This window comes from Glycine soja, chromosome 5, assembly GCF_004193775.1.
Source record: "Glycine soja cultivar W05 chromosome 5, ASM419377v2, whole genome shotgun sequence".
In the NCBI taxonomy this organism is placed as follows: Eukaryota; Viridiplantae; Streptophyta; class Magnoliopsida; order Fabales; family Fabaceae; genus Glycine; species Glycine soja.
Window position 1 is genome coordinate 1,945,740 of NC_041006.1, and position 20,537 is coordinate 1,966,276.

At 34.9% G+C, this 20,537-nt stretch overlaps 2 protein-coding genes across 8 annotated transcripts; one reads left to right on the plus strand and one right to left on the minus strand.

Annotated features, from left to right (window-relative positions):
• The first annotated feature begins 1,976 nt into the window (after positions 1-1,976).
• On the plus strand, positions 1,977-12,876 carry LOC114411815. Of its 2 annotated transcripts, none has more exons than XM_028375520.1 (10): positions 1,977-2,207; positions 4,326-4,645; positions 4,804-7,412; positions 7,544-7,668; positions 8,046-9,716; positions 10,079-10,127; positions 10,209-10,456; positions 10,724-10,825; positions 11,676-11,886; positions 12,570-12,876. In XM_028375520.1, exons 2-10 carry the CDS (start codon positions 4,453-4,455, stop codon positions 12,615-12,617), a joined length of 5,256 nt encoding a protein of 1,751 aa, XP_028231321.1. In that variant the 5' UTR covers positions 1,977-2,207; positions 4,326-4,452; the 3' UTR covers positions 12,618-12,876. The 2 variants fall into 2 exon arrangements, with proteins under 2 accessions (XP_028231321.1, XP_028231320.1); XM_028375519.1 differs by having other exon boundaries at positions 1,978-2,207; positions 7,953-9,716.
• An 876-nt stretch (positions 12,877-13,752) lies between these two features.
• LOC114411816 lies at positions 13,753-18,771 on the minus strand. 6 transcript variants are annotated; one of them, XR_003666533.1, is made up of 9 exons: positions 18,508-18,771; positions 18,173-18,257; positions 16,715-16,756; positions 16,148-16,325; positions 15,384-15,436; positions 15,073-15,294; positions 14,492-14,538; positions 14,047-14,399; positions 13,753-13,912 (listed from the first exon to the last, which is right to left on the minus strand). XR_003666533.1 is itself a non-coding variant. In XM_028375521.1 (8 exons), the coding sequence occupies exons 1-8, from the start codon at positions 18,735-18,737 to the stop codon at positions 14,345-14,347; spliced, it is 912 nt and encodes a 303-aa protein (XP_028231322.1). In that variant the 5' UTR covers positions 18,738-18,771; the 3' UTR covers positions 13,753-14,344. The 6 variants fall into 6 exon arrangements, 3 of the variants coding, with proteins under 3 accessions (XP_028231322.1, XP_028231325.1, XP_028231323.1); XR_003666534.1 differs by adding an exon at positions 14,891-14,953 and having other exon boundaries at positions 13,753-14,399; XM_028375521.1 differs by having other exon boundaries at positions 13,753-14,399.
• Between the last annotated feature and the right edge of the window lie 1,766 nt (positions 18,772-20,537).

Genomic DNA, 20,537 nt, shown 5'->3' on the forward strand with positions numbered 1-20,537 from the left:
TTTAGTTTATGTTTGATATACTTTGTTATTTATATTTATAATGTTAAAGAGATATGAATTTGAATTTTTTCAAAAAAGAAGATAATTGATTTAAAATAATTTCAAATTTTAGATTTGAAAATAAAAATTATCTCATGTTTTATAATTTAAGAAAACTTTCGATTTAATACAAAGCTAATATCCAAATAATCACATGATTTAATCTTAATATATAATAATAAAATCTTTTCTTATTTTGTGGACAACCTTTATATTTATAAAAAAATATACTTTTTACTTATATTGATTATATTATTAGTGCTAACAAATGATATAATAATATTTCACTAAAGTATTTATTTGACTAAGTTAAATTTTCTAATTTAATTATTAAATGAATTATTTTTTATGTAAAAATTAAAATACTCATTTTGTATGTCACTCCTTATCCTTATTTTTCAATATTATATCAGTACTAACTTAATCATAATAATTTTCAATCTATATACAATAACTTTAGATATCGAAATGGGAAGGAGGATATATTTGCTTTATCTCTTTGATTATAAGCATTATTGTTGGTTGATAACATGCACTGTATCACCTTGTAAATGACAAAATTTCTTCATATAACTTCTCAAACTCAGCATCTAGGGATGGCAGAAGGTTTGTGAGTTGTGAAAAACCTTTATCACATGGTTTTTTGGCAGTCCATTTAATATATTTAATGCTTTAACAAAAAAACAAACAATTTACGACCCCTAACACAGCCCACCACATCTACTTGTATCTGACTATTTTACCCTAAAATTCCATCAAAATCTTAACCTTTGAGGCTTTGACTCTTTAAGTCGCGCCACTTAAAATTATGTCATTTGTTTCTTTCTTAGATTCAAACATTTTAATTCATGCTTTGATTAATTTATGTTATAGTTTAAAAACCAATTAAAATACTGTAGAGAACATTTGTTTAAGATATAATTTACATAAAAAAGAAAAATACATCAAAAGTTAGATGAAGTTGTTACAATAAAAAGGGAAAGAAGCTAAAGTGTAGAATAAAGAAGAAGAAAAAGGTACCCGCTCTCCAAATTTTGAAAAGTAGGCTTTAATTTACTTTGTAATAAAGGTTAGTTATGCCGTCAGCTTAGCTCACAAATAAAGAGGATATTTGTTTGTAATTTGTTTTACAATATTTTCTTTACTTTTAATAAATTATTTATTTATTCCTAAACTCGTAAAGAAAACCTGTTTATAGAATTTCGATAAATTAGCAGGATCAAATTCTAAAAAAACTAATATTTTAATCTGTACATTACAAAAAATGAATAATTAATTTTTTATAATTAAAATTTATAATTAATAAATATTTTTAACATATAAAATTACATCATAATTAAAATTTAAAATAAATGAATATGTTTGATTATAAAAATCATATTTTATATTTATAATCAATAATTTAAACTGTAATATAGTATTATTTTTAATTATTGTGCATTTTAAAAATATTTAAATTTAACTTTGAGATAAAAATTAAGAAAAATAGTTTCAGATAGGAGATAAATTTTTACCTAATTACAGAAGTAATATGCTTAATGCACCTAAAATTAAGAAGAATGAAAATATTGAGTATAAAAATAGTGAGGAAAATGGAGTCTAAACAAATAAATTATGAGTTTAATTTATTTGATTTTAATAATTTTTTTTAAAATGTTACTTATTTTATAATTAGTTAGTTGTTTTCAAACAAGCAATTATTTAATTGAATAAAAAAGCAAGCAATTATTTTATCACGTTTTTTTAAAAAGAAAGTCACTGGGCTTTTCCGCCCAGCAGTTTATTCCTGTCAAAAAAAAAAGCGATTGTGCCGTCACTTGTCCACGTGTCGCGTTGTAATTGGATATGCCATTTACCCTCAACAACACTTCACATGCTATCTTCCCCGTCTTGGGCTCACTAGAGCTAATTTCTAAAAAAAGCTTGAAAGGACCCAGCCTCGGTTCCGAAGCAAGTAGCTTCGGTGGACCGAAGCTCACCTTGGGACCGAGCCTGAGTATTGTTCCTGTGTTCGTTGAAAATTTCGCACTATTTCGATCACTTTATCTGTGTGAGCTGAGAGAGTCCCTATTTTCTTCTCCTTCCACCGCTTCAAACCCTAACGCTTGCTTCTTCAACACTCTCGCAGGATCAATTTTGAGCTTCAATGGAGGCTTCTCAATGTCACTGTGAGTTCACGGGCTATCTTTCTATCTCTGAAAACCCTAGCCTTCTCTCTCTAGGAACCCTTTCTTTGCGGAAAATTAAAGAAAAACGAAAACAAAAAACACAAACCAAATCTACGCCTGCATCTCTTGCGTTTCGCGTTGGGCGCGATTTCGCAAGCTCGTGCACTCGTTTTGTGTCGTTTGGTCAATTTGAATACAGATTGTGAGCTCGAATTGTGCCGCGTTTCCGATCTTTTGCGTTTTGGTCGTAATTTTGAGATTTTCGGTTTTGGGATGAGCTCAGCTGATGGGAGAGTAGGGGAAGGGGGAGAGTAACTAAGTGTTGTGTGCTTAGTTTTATCTCATTTCTTTAAGAAGTGAGAATGTTTCAGCTTATGTAAATTGTGCGAATTTGGTATTGGATTTTCGGTATTGGTTGCTTCAATTGTCTACTTTATAGTTTTAGGTTTCTAAAGTAATTAGGAAAGGGGGTGTGAATTCTTCGCATACTAATATAACCTGATTGTAGTCTACGGAAAATGAAGGGGAAGAGTTTCTTCTACTGACAATTAGAGTCACCTGAGTGATTTGTGCAAGGAGGTTATACTTGGTTAAATTTAGGATAGGTGTTAAAAATTGGTTACCAATTCTGTCCTGTGGGTGCAATATGAGTCTGGAACTAGAAGCGGAGATGATGGAATTTTGTGCTGAACATCTTTTATATAGTTGTAGTTGAAGTGTATGTGTACATGCAGAACTAAAAGGGGAAAGTTTAGAGACTCTAGATGTTTTGAAGTTTTTGGATTAGTTCACTCTTTGGGATGTTTACTGGTTATCGTTCTGCAATTAATTGGAGTTTGCTTTTAATTTTGAGAAATAACTGCCAGTTGCCGTAAACGTGATGCATTTTTCAGATGTCTTGAGGATGATAAGTTATAGGATTAGTTAGAAACTAAGGGGTGTGAGAAGTGGAAACACAAATAGTAATATTGAATGCCATTACTAGAACCACTTGCATTTGTTGTAAATAGTAAAGATGGAAATACATATGGGGAATGTGAAATAGAAGCTTTGAATGTGGTTCTTCTTCCCCTTTCTGCATGCTTCTGGTTTTGACAACTCATAAATCTGCAGGAAATATGTTTGAGGCTATGCATTTCTCTTTTATAAGTGTTATTTTTTTCTTCCTTAAGATTCATCACTATGGTTGATTTGGAAGTTGTTGCAACCTGTTTAAATATTCTCCATTTTGATTCCTTGTGTGCACCAATCCTTCAATTGGCTGAAATCTTTAGAGGGGAAGGTTAAGCATATTTTATATATTTATTTATTTGATTGGTGGTGACACTTGTGTTCAGAAAGAAAAAATCCTTTTCATAAGTGGATAATTTTTGAGAAGGTTCATTTCTGTTTTATCCTCTAGTATTTTCTCAATGCTAAGCTAGTATTAGTGTAGGTAAGGAAGGAAGAAAGTCCTGTAATATAAAAAAAATGTTTGCAAAAAACCATGGCTTAGGCTTAGAGCATGTAACATGATCAGTGATTCAACCTCGTGACACTAGAGATACTTCTTAGTATTATAACTTGGAAGTTGGAACTGCATTCCTTTCTTTTTCAAGTTTGCTCTTCCTTTTTTCCCATCTTTTTCTTCATTTAAGAAGGAACGCCGAGAATCTTAATGTTGGATAAATAACCTGACCTGTGAACTTCTATACTTTGTCTTACACTTTTCCAAGGCATTTGATGCAGTTAAATTAAGTGTTTTTGATCAATTAAGCAGTAATTCTCCAAAAATTTGGCCTACAAACAAACAAAATTTAGGGCTGCTTTTACCTAGGAAATTTCATCTTGCAACACCATGCTTGTCACCAAGTTTTCATTCCTGGAAGCCTATTCATGCATCATGAAAAATGTATTTTTTTTTTTTTGAATTGTTTGCATTTTACTATTGTGCACTAATCTAATCCTGAGTATTCTGTGCCATACATGGTGCATTTGATTAATGGTAATCTAGTGTGGAATCTTGCATGGGATGCAGTTGTTATTTTATCCTGTCTTTTCACAATATTCTATTTGTAAATATACACTAAATGGATTATTGCTTGTAGGCTAATATTTTTATACTTTAATAATTTCCAGGATTGAATGGTAATAGCTCAGAGGTGTGTTTTTGGACAACATATTTGGAGAAACTTTTTCTTGATCTTCCTCGATTTACTGCACTTCTAAATAGTTATCTTCTGAAAAATTGTGGGCTGGGTTATCTATGCCTGGAAACGAAGTAGGAGACAGGGTCCATAATTTTTTTGGTCAAGAAAACTTATCCCAGGGTCAGTATCATTCACAGGAAGTTGACGGGAACTGGCCAGGGCTAAGCAACAATTTATGGGCTGGTAGCCAGAGACCAACTGTTGCACCTTTTATTTCCAATTTGAAGAACTTTAATCTACAACAATCAGGTAGAACTAGATGTTATCTACCTTTTTTTTATAAAAAAAAGCTTCTCACTTATTTATCAATGATTTTGAGCAATCAGTATCTTACTTAATCTACAGCAATCAGTATGCAGCTTTTTTCCCTCCCATTACTAATCGTATTTCCTTTTACTTGTACAAAGATTTTGAGCAGGGACACACAAGCACTCCACATTTGCGACATGGTTTGAACCTGGCTCAATCAAATTTGAGGCCTGACTCTGGCAGAAATCAACCCCCAAACCAACAGACAACTGTAAATGGCTATATGCAGGGGCATCAGGTTTTTCAGTCAAGGCAAAGTGAAGCAAACATTTTGGGAATGGATACAGAAACTGATTTGCATGGCATGTCAAATCTGTCAAGAGGAATATCAGTACTAGATTCACAACAGGGGTCTGGTCTTGAACACTATAAGAAAAACTTGACTAGGTCTGGTGCATCCGAGTCTCCTGTCAATTATGATTTTTTTGGAAGTCAACAGCAAATGAGTGGTCGGCATTCAGGAATGCTTCAGTCTTTTCCTAGACAGCAGTCAGGGATGAATGACTTACAGCTTTTACAACAGCAAGCAATGCTCAACCAGATGCAAGAACTTCAAAGGCAGCAACAATTTCATCAACTAGAAGCTAGGCAACAAAGTTCTATGAATCCAGCTTCCTCCATTTCAAAACAGACAATTGCCAGCCATTCTGCATCCCTTATTAATGGCATTCCCATCAATGAGGCATCTAACCTTGTGTGGCAGCAGCCTGAAGTTATGGCAACTAATGCAAATTGGCTCCAGCATGGTGGATCTGCAGTTATGCAAGGGTCCTCTAATGGACTTGTGTTATCTCCTGAACAACTGCGCCTGATGGGTTTGGTTCCTAATCAGGGTGACCAGTCTCTTTATGGGCTTCCAATTTCTGGCTCAAGAGGTACACCTAACCTGTATTCTCATGTTCAAGCGGATAAGCCTGCAGTGTCTCAGGTTTCTATCCAACATCAACATCAACATCAGTATTCTCGCATTCAAGGTGACAAGCCATCATTGCCACACATATCAGCCAGTGGTCATTCATTTCCAGTTCATCAGTATGGTTCAATTTCGGATCAAACTAACACAAATGATGGAACTTCAGTTTCAAGACAAGATATTGAAGGAAAAAGTATGTTTGGTTCTCTTGCTCAAGGTATAAACAGTGGACTAAACATGGAGAACTTGCAGCAAGTTAATTCTGAACAAAGAGACATACCTATTGAAGATTTTAATGGGAGGCAAGAACTTGCTGGATCTTCTGACACTTCACAGGACAAGGTGTTAGCACAGGTTCCTCCTTCACAGAATGTGGCTACCCTAGATCCAACAGAAGAGAAGATTTTATTTGGTTCAGATGACAGCCTCTGGGATGGATTAGGTTGGAGTGCTGGTTTCAGTATGCTGGATAGTACGGATAGTTTTGGTGGAGTTCCATCAGTTCAGAGTGGGAGTTGGAGTGCGCTTATGCAGTCTGCTGTAGCTGAAACTTCTAGTAGTGAAATGGGTATACAGGAAGAATGGAGTGGTCTAAGTGTCCGGAATACTGAACGTTCATCTGGAAGTGAGAGGCCTTCAACCATGGATTGCACCAAACAGCAATCAGGTTGGGCTGACAATAACTTGCAGTCAGCACCCAATATAAATTCAAGGCCTTTTCTTCGGCCGGATGATCTCAGCAGGCCCAGTACCACTGCAAACTATTCTGGTCTTCCTGGATTTAATCAGTCAGGTGCTGATACTGCACAGGAACAGCAAGATAGGTTACAGACTGATTCTTCTCAAAGATCAATTCCACAGTTTTTAGAAAGAGGCAAATGGTTAGATTGCAGCCCTCAGCAAAAACCAATGGCTGAAGGGAGTCATAGTTATGGAAATGCTACTAATACCTCAGGCATAGAAGTAAATGAGAAGGTTATTTCAGGTTCTTGGGCGCATCAACAGATGCTATCATCCCCTAATAGTAGGGGCGACCCATTCAATAGATCTAATGGATGGAATGCTATCAAATCATCCACACCCAGTAACAATTCTAGTATGAAAATTCGTGAAAATGAAAATGTGTTGCAGCCTCATCATGACAAAGCTATGCAAGAGAATATGGGCCAGGTTCCTGCAATTTGGGAGCCTGATTCTGATACTTCATCTGTTGGGTTGGAACATGCAAAGTCATCAGGTAATATGCAGGTCTGTGGGGAGGATTCTGGTATGAATGGTATAGCTGCCATACCAAATTCAGGTGCTACATGGGTCAGCAGGCAAAGCAGCCAGCAATTCCCTAATGCTGATGTATGGAGACATACAGATACTGTGGGGAGCTATAGAGGAAATGAAGGTGCAGGAAAATATAGGCATCATATGGAGAAGAATCCTTTAGTTTTGGAATCATTAAAGAATGAAAAGTCAGAAGGAGAGGCACATGATATGGAAAACTCTAACAAAAAGGATAAATCAGCAACTGGTGGTTTGAGAGAAAATCCCAGTTTTGATGGTGATTTGCATAGTCCAAAGTTATCCGGTCAGGGAAATCGAAGGCCTCCTGTAACTCGTAAATTTCAGTATCACCCCATGGGGGATGTTGGTGTTGACACAGAACCTTATCGAAATAAACATGCCATAAATTCACAGCCTATGCCCCATCAACCCATTGGAGGACTTAAAGGTCAGGACCAAAGCTATACTGGCCAGTCAAAATACAGTCATTCTGATGGGAATTATAATGAAACGGAGAAGGTAATTTTAGGACTTTACCTTTATTATGCAAGTGTCACTATATTGATTGCACAAAGTTTTCTCTATTTATTACAGAATCAAAAGTTGTTAAATCCTTTGGAATTTGACATAGGAATGCATCTACTTTTCAGGGTGACTCAAAAACCATAGATGATAATGCTTCAAAAAGCATGCTGCCTGGTCATACGCCCAAAACATTGACTCCATTTGATAGAAGTGTTGGTAATTATGCGCTGAACAAGACTGCTTCACCCAGGTAGTTGAACAATGAAAATTTCCTTCTTGCTTTTGTTGAGCTTACAAGTTTAGTGTGTCATCATGTGGTAGTTGGTTCTAAATTATTGTTCCAGTGTTTTCTTTTGGGAAGTAACCATGACTTGTGTATGTTTTACTTTTTCATTTGCATACTTCTGGTTTAATTGGCCCTGAAACCTGGTTTACTTATTTCTTTTTCTTTTATTATCCTACAACTTTACTCTTCCATGATGTACATGGTGACCTTAGCTCAACTGTTTGCTTTGATTTGTTAAATTATTGTAGTCAAAATATTCTTGAGCTTCTTCATAAAGTGGACCAGTCAAGGGAGCATGTTGCAACAAACACAAGCACTTCTAACCGCCCTTTATCTTCCAGGGTGATGGATACCGAATCTTCTGATGGATCTGCTGCACATCCTCAACGAAATCAAAGTTCTTTGTCTCAGGGCTTTGCTTTACAATTGGCTCCACCTACTCAAAGGCATCCTATGACATCTTCTCATGCTACACCACATGTTGCATCTGAGACAGGGGATAAGGGTCATACTTGGTTGGCTGCTACTCAGACTTTTCCTTCTCGAGAGTCATCTCATGAGTTTAGAAATAACATTTCTGGTTCCTCAGGACAAATATTTGACAAAGCCTCACAGTATAGTGCTCTGGGAAATTCTCCGCAGGCTTTTACTTCGGGCTTTCCTTTTTCAAGAATCCGTAGTCAAAATCAGAATGTGGCTAATCTTGGTGGACAAGTAGCAAATACCCAATGTGATAATTCAACTTTTGTTGATCAGGCTGCTTCTACTAATCAGGTACATGAATATTGTGATAGAGCTCAAACCGGTCAGTCTGAATTGCAATCTGCTCAGGACATGTCTCAGATGGATAGTATGAGTCAAATTCGTGCTGGAGATCCTACCATGAAAATTTCCTCATTGGAGGCTGGCACTGCTCCTCATGCTTCTGTTACATCATCTCTACAGAGTGCCCCTTCAAAAGTTCTACACAATGTGTGGACAAGTGTTTCTGGCAAGCAACATCCTAATGCTTATAGGATTCCATCTCATTCCCAACCAAATAATATTTGTGAAACTACAACAGGGCCACAGAAGCCAGGTATTGAAGATTCAGAGAAAGGCAACCTTTCTGAGCAGCGGGTATTGCCTGAGAGTGTTGATGCTGTTGAAGAGACTGCAAGTGCTTCACAGGTGAAGGAACATGTGAAATATACACCCGATGCATCTCAATCAAGCCCAGCTGCTACCTCTAAAGATATTGAAGATTTTGGCAGGTCTTTAAGACCAAACAATTTCTTGCATCATAATTTCTCTATGCTAAATCAAGTTCAGTCCATGAAAAATATGGAGATTGATCCTAGTAATCGAGATGTCAAGAGGTTCAAGGTTTCAGATAATGTGATGGACAAACAACAGGTAGATTCCATTTCCAACTGTGGACAACAGTCATATGGATGCAATAACATAGTCAATGATGTGTCAGATAATAGTTCTTCAGTGCCACCATCAGATCCGAATTTGCTAAGCTTTTCAACGAAGCCAGGTGATGCACGAGACACTAGTGCATCTTCTCAGGAGGTGGTTGGATATGGTCAGAGAAATGCTCTTAATGTTGGTAATAATAACAAAGTAACTTCTGTTAGAAGCGAGCATTCTGTGATAAATCCTCAGATGGCTCCATCGTGGTTTGAGCAGTATGGAACTTTTAAAAATGGTAAGATGTTGCAAATGTACGATGTAGGGACAATGACTCCTCAAAAAGTTATGGAGCATCCTTTAATTATAAGGAACCAATCTGGTAGTTTGCATCTTGCTAATTCAATGGAGCAAGCTAATAGTCTCAGTGAGGCTGGGCAAAATCCAATGCTTGCTTCAGTTGCAAGTGAGCATCTGCCTTCCAAGTTATTGCTTCCTCCTGCAGTTGAACCTGATCTGTCTAGTATGCGACCAAAGAAGCGTAAAACTTCCACATCTAAACTCATACCATGGCATAAAGAGCTGAGTCAGGGTTCTGAAAGGCTTCAAGACATCAGGTGTTGAAAAAATTATGTGATTTTATAGCACGTGCTCGTTATAGATTAATTTACACCAAACATCTTTTCAGTCTCATGTTCTCTGATGATTTTGATTATAAGATCTTAACACTAAGTAAGCTAATCTAAACATGTATTTAATGCACATGTAATTTTTTATTGCTATTGTTGATGACTAGATGTTGCAAAAGATCCTGTCTCTTTCAGCTGTTGCTAGATCTGTTTTCAATTTCTTAAAAAGTATTTCAAGTCTTGTGTTTTTGCTATATAAATATATTTTAATCCTGTCTAATATTCATCAATTTGTTATGCTTTTTTTTTCTTTCTAACTTATAAGATTGAGGTTTCTTATTATTTGGCAGTGTGGCAGAATTAGACTGGGCACAAGCTGCAAATAGATTGGTTGAGAAGGTTTGTTAATAATTTAGTCTAAACCAAATCTCTTAATTCATTGGCTACTAGGAGTTCACATTGCTCCATATATGACTTTAGGTTGAGGATGATGCTGAGGTAGTTGAAGAATTGCCAATGATGAAGTCAAAAAGAAGACTTGTGTTAACGACACAGCTTATGCAGCAACTACTTAACCCCCCTCCAGCTGCAATTCTCTCTGCGGATGTGAAGTTGCATCATGAAAGTGTGGTCTACTCTGTTGCTAGATTAGCGTTAGGTGATGCATGCAGTTCTGTCTCTCGGTCTGGAAATGACACTTTCATTATGTCCCCTGGCAGCAAAAACCTGTAAGATTTTTTCCCCTCTTTTAAATGAGCATATAATGGTTTTGAATGTATCGTAAAGGTCATATCAAGTGAACATTATCTTATAGTGAGATGTAAGAGCAGCTAATTTTGATCATTCAATTTTACATGGATCGCCATTGTTAGAAGTTATTCAAAAGTTACACAACCACTTGAAAATTACACAGGCTTATTAAGTCATGATTCTGTGTTTTGGATTTGTTTATATCACCCAATAATGATTACATTTTTTATTGATATATCCTGTAGCCTGCCTGATAAGCCCAAAGCATCTGAGAAAATTGATCAGTACATTTTGAAGGTGGAAGACTTTGTTGGTAGAGCGAGGAAACTGGAAAATGATATATTGAGGTACTATCACTGTTTATTTTTCTCATGGCCTTTGCAAATACTATGGCGGGTCTGTATGAGTAACAAATTTCATACACAGGTTAATCTGTGTATGAATGCAAATGAGCAGGTGCTTTGATATTATGTCTCCATTTAATAAAAGGTTGTTATAAGATATGTTGCATTTTCCTTTCTTCTGTGGTAATAAAATTTCATGGAACAGTTGATTTGACAAGTTGAAACATGGAACATATTTTCTGACCATTTTACTTTTTGCTCCGAAGAATGGGTTCAATTGCTTGTGAAATATGTAGATTTTGCTGACTTTAGTGACTTCTCTGGAAAATTTAGGTTAGATATCCTATTTCACTTAGTGTAGAAAGAATCAAGAAGTGTTTATGATGGTTGAAGTTTTCAGCCTTTGATCTTTCTAACTTGTATTTGTTTTCATGCAAAATGAATGATTAAAAGGTCTAGAAGCAAAATTATATCAATGAGTTCATAGAGATAATTCATACCGATTTGTTGTGAGGAAAAAGGGTATTATGATGCTTGTTCTTATGGACTGTGAATTTACTCAAACTTTTGACGTAGCAGTACGCACGAGCCACCTGCTTTTTTTGGTTTGCCTTTACAGTTTGATTTTACATGGTAATGATGATATTTGCAATATCCCATCGCTCATATACTGGGATGTGAATCATTGGCCTTCTTTGTGTTATCTTTATTTCGGTTGCCTACCACTGTTATGTCTTCAGGTTTAGGTTATTAGTTTTTCCTGTCTGTTGCTTTTGTTTATCTTTACATGATAGCTGCAATGTCATTCTCCTTTTAGTTATTTTTTTTACCATTTTTAATCTCTATGACGCAGATTGGATAGCAGAGCCTCAGTTTTGGACTTAAGACTGGAATGTCAGGATTTAGAAAGATTTTCTGTCATCAATCGATTTGCCAAGTTCCATGGTCGGGGGCAAAATGATGGGGCAGAAACCTCATCATCTGATGCAACTGCAAATGCTCAGAAATCATGCCCCCAGAAATATGTTACTGCAGTTCCAATGCCTAGAAATCTCCCAGACAGGGTACAATGTCTTTCACTTTGATAATTAATTAATTCATTTTTCCATCTTTCTTGGTCAGTTGTCTCCCAACCTCCTGTTTATGGTCCTTTTCTTTCAACTTATATTATTGCACTTCATCGCCATAGAACCATACGACTGGCAATGTAGGAGAAGAATGGTACTAGATTGCCTCCTCAACCAATGGAGGCTGTTAGATCTTTTCAATCTATATATATGTATGTATGTCTGTCTAGATCTTTGCAATCTAGTTATCTTATACTTTTGGTCTTCAGCTTCCAAGTTTTTGTATATATTAAGATGAGATTATGCAGTTTACTTAGTTTTAACCATGCCATTTTGCTCGGTTTAAGCTGATTAGTTAAGCATAAGCTGTACAAGGTTTATTTTTGTTTTTTTATAGAACATAAGATGTTTACTGTTTATTTAATCATTTCCATATTCTCAATTCGAAATGTATTTGTTTGTACTAATATAATGTGTGCAATCTTCCTAGTTTTAACCATACCATACCATTGGCTCAGTGGTCCGATTAATTAGCATAAGCTGTTTAGTATTACTGAATAATTCTTGTTCTCAATTTTAAAGCATTTTCTTGTATTTGTATTTAGTTCAACAATTAGCATTAGATCATCTTCACTCAGTTAATTTTATTAAAACATCAAATCTTTTTCTTGTATGTATAGTCCTTCCTGCTGTCGAGCTATTCTAATAAGCTCTCAGCCCACGCATAACCTGCACTCTCATGGGGATGGAAGAAACAACCATCAGCATGTGTGGGGCCTTTAGGGGACATTCTTGGAACTCTGGACAGTCATAAAAATATAGTTACTACTGTTAACATTATATAATCTCCTGTCATACTGTTCTTTTACTTTCAGTCTCCTGCAGGATAAGTGATAGTTGACATAGTTTTAAACAGATGTCCTGAGTGATAGAAAGTGTTTCTTGGTTCTTAATTTAAAATAAAGTTTGTTTTTTTACCATTGTGAATATTTTACCTTTTGGGGAAACTGTTACTGTTCTTGCTAGGGAAGTGTTCCTTCTTGCTGCGTTGTTGGTTTCTTATTCCCAATCAATAATCATTCCCTTGTTTTCGGCAGGCAACTTAAGATATCAACCTTTTTTTTAAAAAACTTTTGATGCGTTGTGGTTTTGAACTTTTGGTGATTCCTGGCATTTGAAAACACAAGTTTATATCGATATGTTACTCAGTTACAGCTTGCACTAAAATTACTTTAGTTTCTACTGATTATAGTACGTAAAGCTATCGTAAGGAATAACGAGGAATATGAAACGTATTTTTCCATTACGAATATGTTGGGATACGAATTAATTATTTTTTATACCCTGGTAATGCATACAAGACATCATCCTCGCCGATGCAACTGGTCCCATTAGTTATTAAAGATTGCGTGGCAGCCATCGTAAATAAACTCGTATCTTGACGACTGCCAAAAAAATCCGTTTGACTGTGACAACATTCGTACTTTACCAAGTAAATAAACTTGCCGCATGTTTTCGACCTTATTGTACTTGTGCACACCCAAAAGAAGATGCCAAAAGAGAAAGCAGGAATGAAAACACCAACCTTGACATGATAGTAAAAGGCAATGAAAAAGAAATTTAATATCCAATCAATTGTACTGTGACAACATATTTATGCCCCTTTTTATAGGAAACATTCGATGACAGGTATCCCATCGAACAGTACTATATAGAGATAGTATCTTTAGAAAGCAACGACCATAAAACCTGGCTGCTTGCTTGTCATCAATTCCTTATATACAATAAGGAAATAGTGGAGTGGAGATCTAAAGAAAGGGTTTTAAAATAAACAATTAAACCAACTACAGTTTGCACTCTTCATAATAAATATACATAAATTAAATTGGTATTGGCATAACATACCAAGATTAGTTTTTGGCAGCATTTTATTTAAATTTCTTTCTATATCAGCTGTGGGACCACATCAATCCAATCCAGAATCCGAATTACAAACCCATACGTTGCTGTCTGTAGGCTCACTCTAATTTGACAATGAAAGTAGTAAGTTACAGTTGTTCAAGGCTTCAAGTTCAGTTATTCTTTTAAAAAATTGTATAAAACTTTCCTAAAGGGTAAAACGGGGGGGAAAATCACCATAGAAAAATAGTTTAGTACCTCCCACATTTTTGCATATATTATTGAGCATACTATCCTTGCAGACACCAATTTTGTTAGGTTTGCCTTTCCTTTGAACTAATTCCATCTGCATATGAAGATTTTGTCTGCCTTGTGATCTGTCCACAATTGTTAGTGTTGTGAGACTAAAATTACTAATCTACATGTCATAATTATCATTTTCGTATGGCCAAGCATGACAATGCCTAAAAAGAGTGTGAAGGTCTATTAATTCGGCCATTTTGACTTCAACACGATGTCGTTCAATGTTCTTCAGAGCTGATGACGGTATCTTTCTTTAACATACGCTAACTTGCATTTCCTCCCCAACAATTGCAAATATCTCATTCACTCTGATTAAAAAGGTATAGGAAAGGGTGGGGGAGATTAGATGCATTTTAGACGCTGATATACATTTAAAGTATGAATTTCATTGCAATCTTACTTGGGAGTGTCTATGTTCGCCTCTGCAAGCCATGTTGTTAAATAAACCTGTTAAGTACAATATACTTAGATAATATCATTATAGAAAGGAAACTATATATTACATAGAAAAAGCATGTATTGTTCAAAATGGCACGAGTTGTTCAAAGGCATAAAAATAGGGAGAAAATAACAATTTGCAAAGTATTCCGAGGTAATCCACTTCCAAAAATGCTTTCCAATTTATTTATTTTTTAAATTTTAGTAATTGCATAAGTTCATTTCCGATACTTTTATACTAAAATGTAGTCACTGAATCACTGTCCTTACATTAATTCATTAACCAGAAAACAAGGGGGACTCCAATATAAGAATTGCGGATGAACCCTTCAATAGACATTGAAGGTGATAAAAACTATACCAGACTCAAGTTAGCCTGTCCCTCCCCAAAAAAGAAGGCTCAGTCCATGCAATTTGCAAACGCCTGAGAAATTTATTCTCCCAACTTAAAATGGTAAACCAATTAAAATCAGTCTAAACTATGACCAATGTATAGACATTTCACAATGAATTCAAGAGCAAATGTGGTATTAAATACAACACCTGTAAAACCTCAGGGTTGGGTTGGTTGTCAAATCTTAAAGCATCAATGTCAGATTTCCCATCCCTTAATCTTGGTGGAACTGGCCCATGAGTCTCTTCACAGTACAGATTGCAGTCTCTCAAATCTTTAAATTCTTCATCATAAAGCTGAGTTGACCAATGCAACTGTTTTACTGCTGAAGTGTCATAACCAATGGACATAAATTCAAGAACAAGTAATCGCTGCCCATTTGAAATAAGTTCCCCAATAAGACCAAAGTTAGGAATCAAATATAAATGGGAAAAATAAAGTTGTGTAAATTGAAATTCACCTTCAAACATAGTTCCAAGCTAAACATCTGAATCAGTTCCTCAGCAAATTTCTCTGTGGTTTCAAAACTTGTAATTTTAGCATAATTTACATGAATAATTTATCAGGTATAGCTGATAGCATGTTGTTTCCCCTGTGTTTTAGTTATATGGAAAGAAAGTTAAAGGTATGCACTGATTAGTGATTCCCAAGTGGAAGAAACATTGCTATCATTGAATATTATATTCTCAGATTTAGCATAACTCATCCTGCGGAAGTTCTCATTAATTCAAGTGTTCTCTCACATTCATTTATGCTTCTCTTGAAACAATTTAAAAATTCCTTAGTATTTAGGCTAACCAAAACTTAAACCCTCAAACATTGTCTAAGTGTCTAACTATGCATAGTGCTTAACAACTCTATAGGAAAGAAACAATATGTATTCTGTAAAATTCTCTTTCCCTTTATTGGATTATATTACAATTTATAATCTTTATCCAACTTAAAGGAAAAAATTGTGAAATATAGTCTCAGTGTTGAAACTTCTCCATAAACTCAACCTGTGGCAAGTAATTATATAATGTTGAAAATGAAAATAGAACTTTCTAAGGATTAAAAGTTTCTACTATGAATACCTATTCCTAGCTAGATCTAAAGTGCTACTTCATTAAGTGAAAATAGGTACATGATAAAACTGAAGGAAATGGGGAAAACAACTGGCAAATCATCTGAAGAACCAGATAACTGTATGAACGGTCAATGCTTAATTAGCAAATGTTGTCATACCATGCGAAGTGATTGAATAAAATGTAAATACTGGAATTCCACCACCCTCTCCACCCTCTCCAGAATCACTCTGGTCTGCAGAGTTGTAAGAAAATTGTAACAGCGGACTATTGTTTGATCCTTTGAAAAAACACTTCATTGATCTGCTAACATTGATCATGTCACTTACAATGCCCACCTGAAGTTACATAAAAATAAAAATTAAATAGATAAATACATTCAGTATCATTAAGTGAACAGTTGACTCCATTAACTATGAGTATGTGACAGCTATATTTTCTAGCAATACTTCTTTTAGATTGCAATTTACTATTTCCAATTAAAAGGAGTTAAGAGCCACTAGAATTTTGTATGCTATTGTGTGCGTGTGCAGGTGTGGGTGTTTTCCCTCTTCATTGAACAAAAAATTGTTTGTCATTGAATATAATATATGGCATCAACAATGAATTTTCAGATGAGCAAGCAGCTTACACAATTAAATACATGCCATATTGTATGCTCATTACATTTCTTTGCTAGTATATAAATGGTTTAAGTTTGAAATATAACAACATAGATATGACATACCATGTCCTTATAAGACAACACTAATTTGCTCCTTTGCAGTTCCTGAAACACACAAGTACAATAACCATAGCAATAGATATTAAAATGATGTCAAATACTTTTTAAGGGTTTTTTTCCAATTAAAGAAGAAATTTTATGGGCGAGAATAACAAGACTAACAAGAGAATAAGGTATCCACCAGAACAGATATATGAAAATAACCCGATTTTTTATTCTTATAAATTTTTCTGTGAAAGCAGAAAGGACTTGAGTCATCTCTCTCTTTTTGTTAGGTTGGGAAAAATCAAACCCCTCAAGATAGAAATTATGGGTAGAAAAAACATTCTAGAGAAGTAGCAAAGCATACAGGAGAGCAAATTATTCCACCCAAATATCCTTAAAAAGACAAAAACCTGCTATAGGAACCTTTACCTCGACTCAAATAAACTGGGGTCTAAAAGGACTATACCTAAGAAATAAACTCAGGGACTGGCATTGCATGAGTAGTAATAATCACTAGGTTGACATCTCACCCATTCTAGTCAAAACCATACTCCGAATATTATTTCTTAAAGCTAGCTATTCTGGATATCACTCGATGACAACAAATTGCATTTCATAATTCACTTTATCAGGGAAAACAAAGCACTGCATGCCCTTGGGTTTTGCCAGAGATATCATAGTTTAATTCCTGATGATTAAGCAAATCAGCCAAAGCAATGTTTTTGGACAGCAGATTTCCAACTTCCAAGACCCCAATCGCTCCTTCTTGGACCTATAGCTAATCTCCCTACTACCAAGATGGTCTCCTCTTCCATACCAGACTAAAAACAATTCCCTTAGAATCTTAATCATCTTAAACAACCCCAACCCCAACTGGGATCTGAAAAAGAGAGATAACAAATGAAAAAAATGGACAAACATGCTTGAATGCGGGTAATATAATCACATAATGAGGGAAAAAGAACCCTTCTGACCATCCAAACACTTGGAGACATTTAGAACCAAGAGGTCCTAAAATAAGAGAGGCCACTGCAAATTTCTGCATAATTATAATTCAAAAAAATCAAAGAATTGAACAGCTGAGGCATCTGATTAAAGCACATCAACCACTATTGCAAACAAGGGCAGAAATATAAGTGTCGTTGCCTAGATTTCTCAAACCTCAAACCCACAATCAGGTTCACCGTTCAGAATCACACAAAAAGTAGCAATATAAAAGCAAATAAATTGTTTCTTTTATCTTTTAGTACATCAGGAATTAACCCTATGACCTCTCTAGCCGAACCCAAGGGCCCTGATAAACTGAATTATGAAATATGGTTTGATGTCGTCGAGTGATACCCAAAATAGGTAGCTTAAAAGTTAAATCCATACAAATCTTAATGCAAAAAAAATCACCTAAATCATACTATATTCAAAGAAGAGTGTTGAGCAAAATCCGCAAAAGTTGAAGAACAAGACAAAAATCAACAATACCTGCCGCTTAAATAGTTTCAAACAAGCTCTCTTTTTTATATCAGGCATATCACTCAGAACACCTAATTTCATATCAGGCATGTACCTACATCAATTACAAAACAACAGCATCATAACCACAAGTACCTTATACGCCAAACACAATAAAAACAACTTATGAATAGTAAAAAAAAAACAAAATAATAATAACACGCTGAAGCAGGAATGCTCTACGGAATACAAACACGGGAAATAAATCCAAGTTCAACTAAGTTGTTCACACTGTTCCTGTGATTTTGCTTCTGAAAGCGAAGCCAACAATGGAAAAAGAATAATGGAACGTAGCTGATTAATACCTTTGGGAAAGATGAAAATTGACTAGTGCAGTTGCGTGAGATCTTCCCACGGAAGAAGCAGAGAACCATCGATTTTTGCACGAAACCAATTGTGACCACTGGTTCCGCAAATTCCGTTGCGCGGCTGGCCTCCATAGTCTGAGCACCGATGGTGGCAATGGAGATGAAGTTTGAGGCTTAGAATCGGAGGTTCTTGAAGGAGTTGATACTGCTGAGTCTAGGGTTTCCATTGCTGAGTTGAGCAGAGTGGCTCTACAGTTGTATGAGTGCATGCACAGAGCTAATGGCATTTATAGTTCTTCAAAGGATGGATTAGATAATAAATGACTATTAAACCCCTAGTCTCATTGGTAAAAAGAAAATAATCAAATATATTTTTCATACCTATAGTATATTTTCCTTTCAATTTACTATCTAAATAATTTTTTTAATTTTATTACCTAAAGAATATTTTATTTATTTATTTTACTACCTAATATTTTTAAAGTTTTGTTTTTGATAACTATTATTAATATTAGTTCCTTAAGTAATAACATGACAAGTTAACAAAGTTTCTCACATGTTATTTTATTCGAGCGATGATATGATAAACTAAAAGAATATCGCATAATCATCTAATGGACTTAAACTAATGATAAATACTAAAAATAAAAATTTAAAAATGTCATATAGTAAAACTAAAAAAAAAATATATTACATATATGAAAAATATTTAAATCAATAATCAATCAACATCAATTCATGAAATACAATGTAATAAATCAAAATATGTGATGATTTTGGTGGACTCTTTAGTAAGTTTTGAGATATGTCTAGATTTTAGTGAATCCTTGAAATTTAACTTATCAATTTTTTTTTACAAAAAAAAAACATGTAAATGTTCTAAATGGAATTGAACTTTGGTTTTTTTTAAAAGATTTTGAGTTTAATATTTGTGAATAAAAAATATATGATTGAAAAAAATTTCATTAAAAATAGTTAGACAAATTTTCAACAAAAATTAATCATTAACAAGATGAATATTCTATTATCTTCGTATCAATATCATAATAACAATAAAAAATACAATGTAGTTATGATTTTAGTGGGAAAAAAAATCATAGGTATAATTGATAGTATAATATGATAAGTAAAAGAAATGAAAAAATAATGTGCTGATGAAATGTTTAATATGTAGTAGTATGAAATAAATTCATGGCATTTTACAACTCCAAAAAATGAATGTGCAGATTGATTAATCTTTATATTTTTTGACGATTTTTTTACAGTCACAAAGTAATTAAAACTTCATTTTCTTAGCTACTTCAAACTTTAAAGGAGCCCCAAAATCAATTATTGAAGCACCAACAACCTATGTGCATTTAGACGATACTCAAGCACTAACCAAAACACATTATTGACTCCAAAAAATGCGATCTCTACATTAATCTTTTTAAACAAAGTCGCAGCCTCTTCCATCTTCTTCTGTTTACAAAACCTATTAATCATAGTGGTTCTGACAACATCATTCTTCTGCAACATTCTATCAAACGTTTCCTACACTTCCTCTCACAACCCATTCTCCACTATACCATTGACCATCACAGTCCATGATCAATGTTCCTGCAAGGGCATTGCTTGGAAGAACTCCCTTGTGCACCTAATCCCACCTTCCATCCCCGCATACCCATTGACCAACTCAGTGTATGATACAATGCTCAGACTCACCAACTCTTCAAATAGCTTACATCAGTTACATGCTTCATTCGCGTGCTTGAACCTTACAAGTCCCAAGATCATGACATTGTATAATGTGGTGTTCTTCTTTGGTGTTGCAGTAAAATAGTAGAATGCGTCATTGAAGTTGTCGTTTTGGATGCACACAAGAGCAATGGAGTTTCAAGAAACGACATTCTTAAGCAACATGGAAAGGGAGGGTGTTATGGAATGTTAGAGAAAGTCATTTTGCTAGTAGGTAGAGAGCATTGAGTTCCATATGATGGCATCTTTTGTGGGCATTTCATCGAAAAGTTAGCAAATGGCATCAAAGT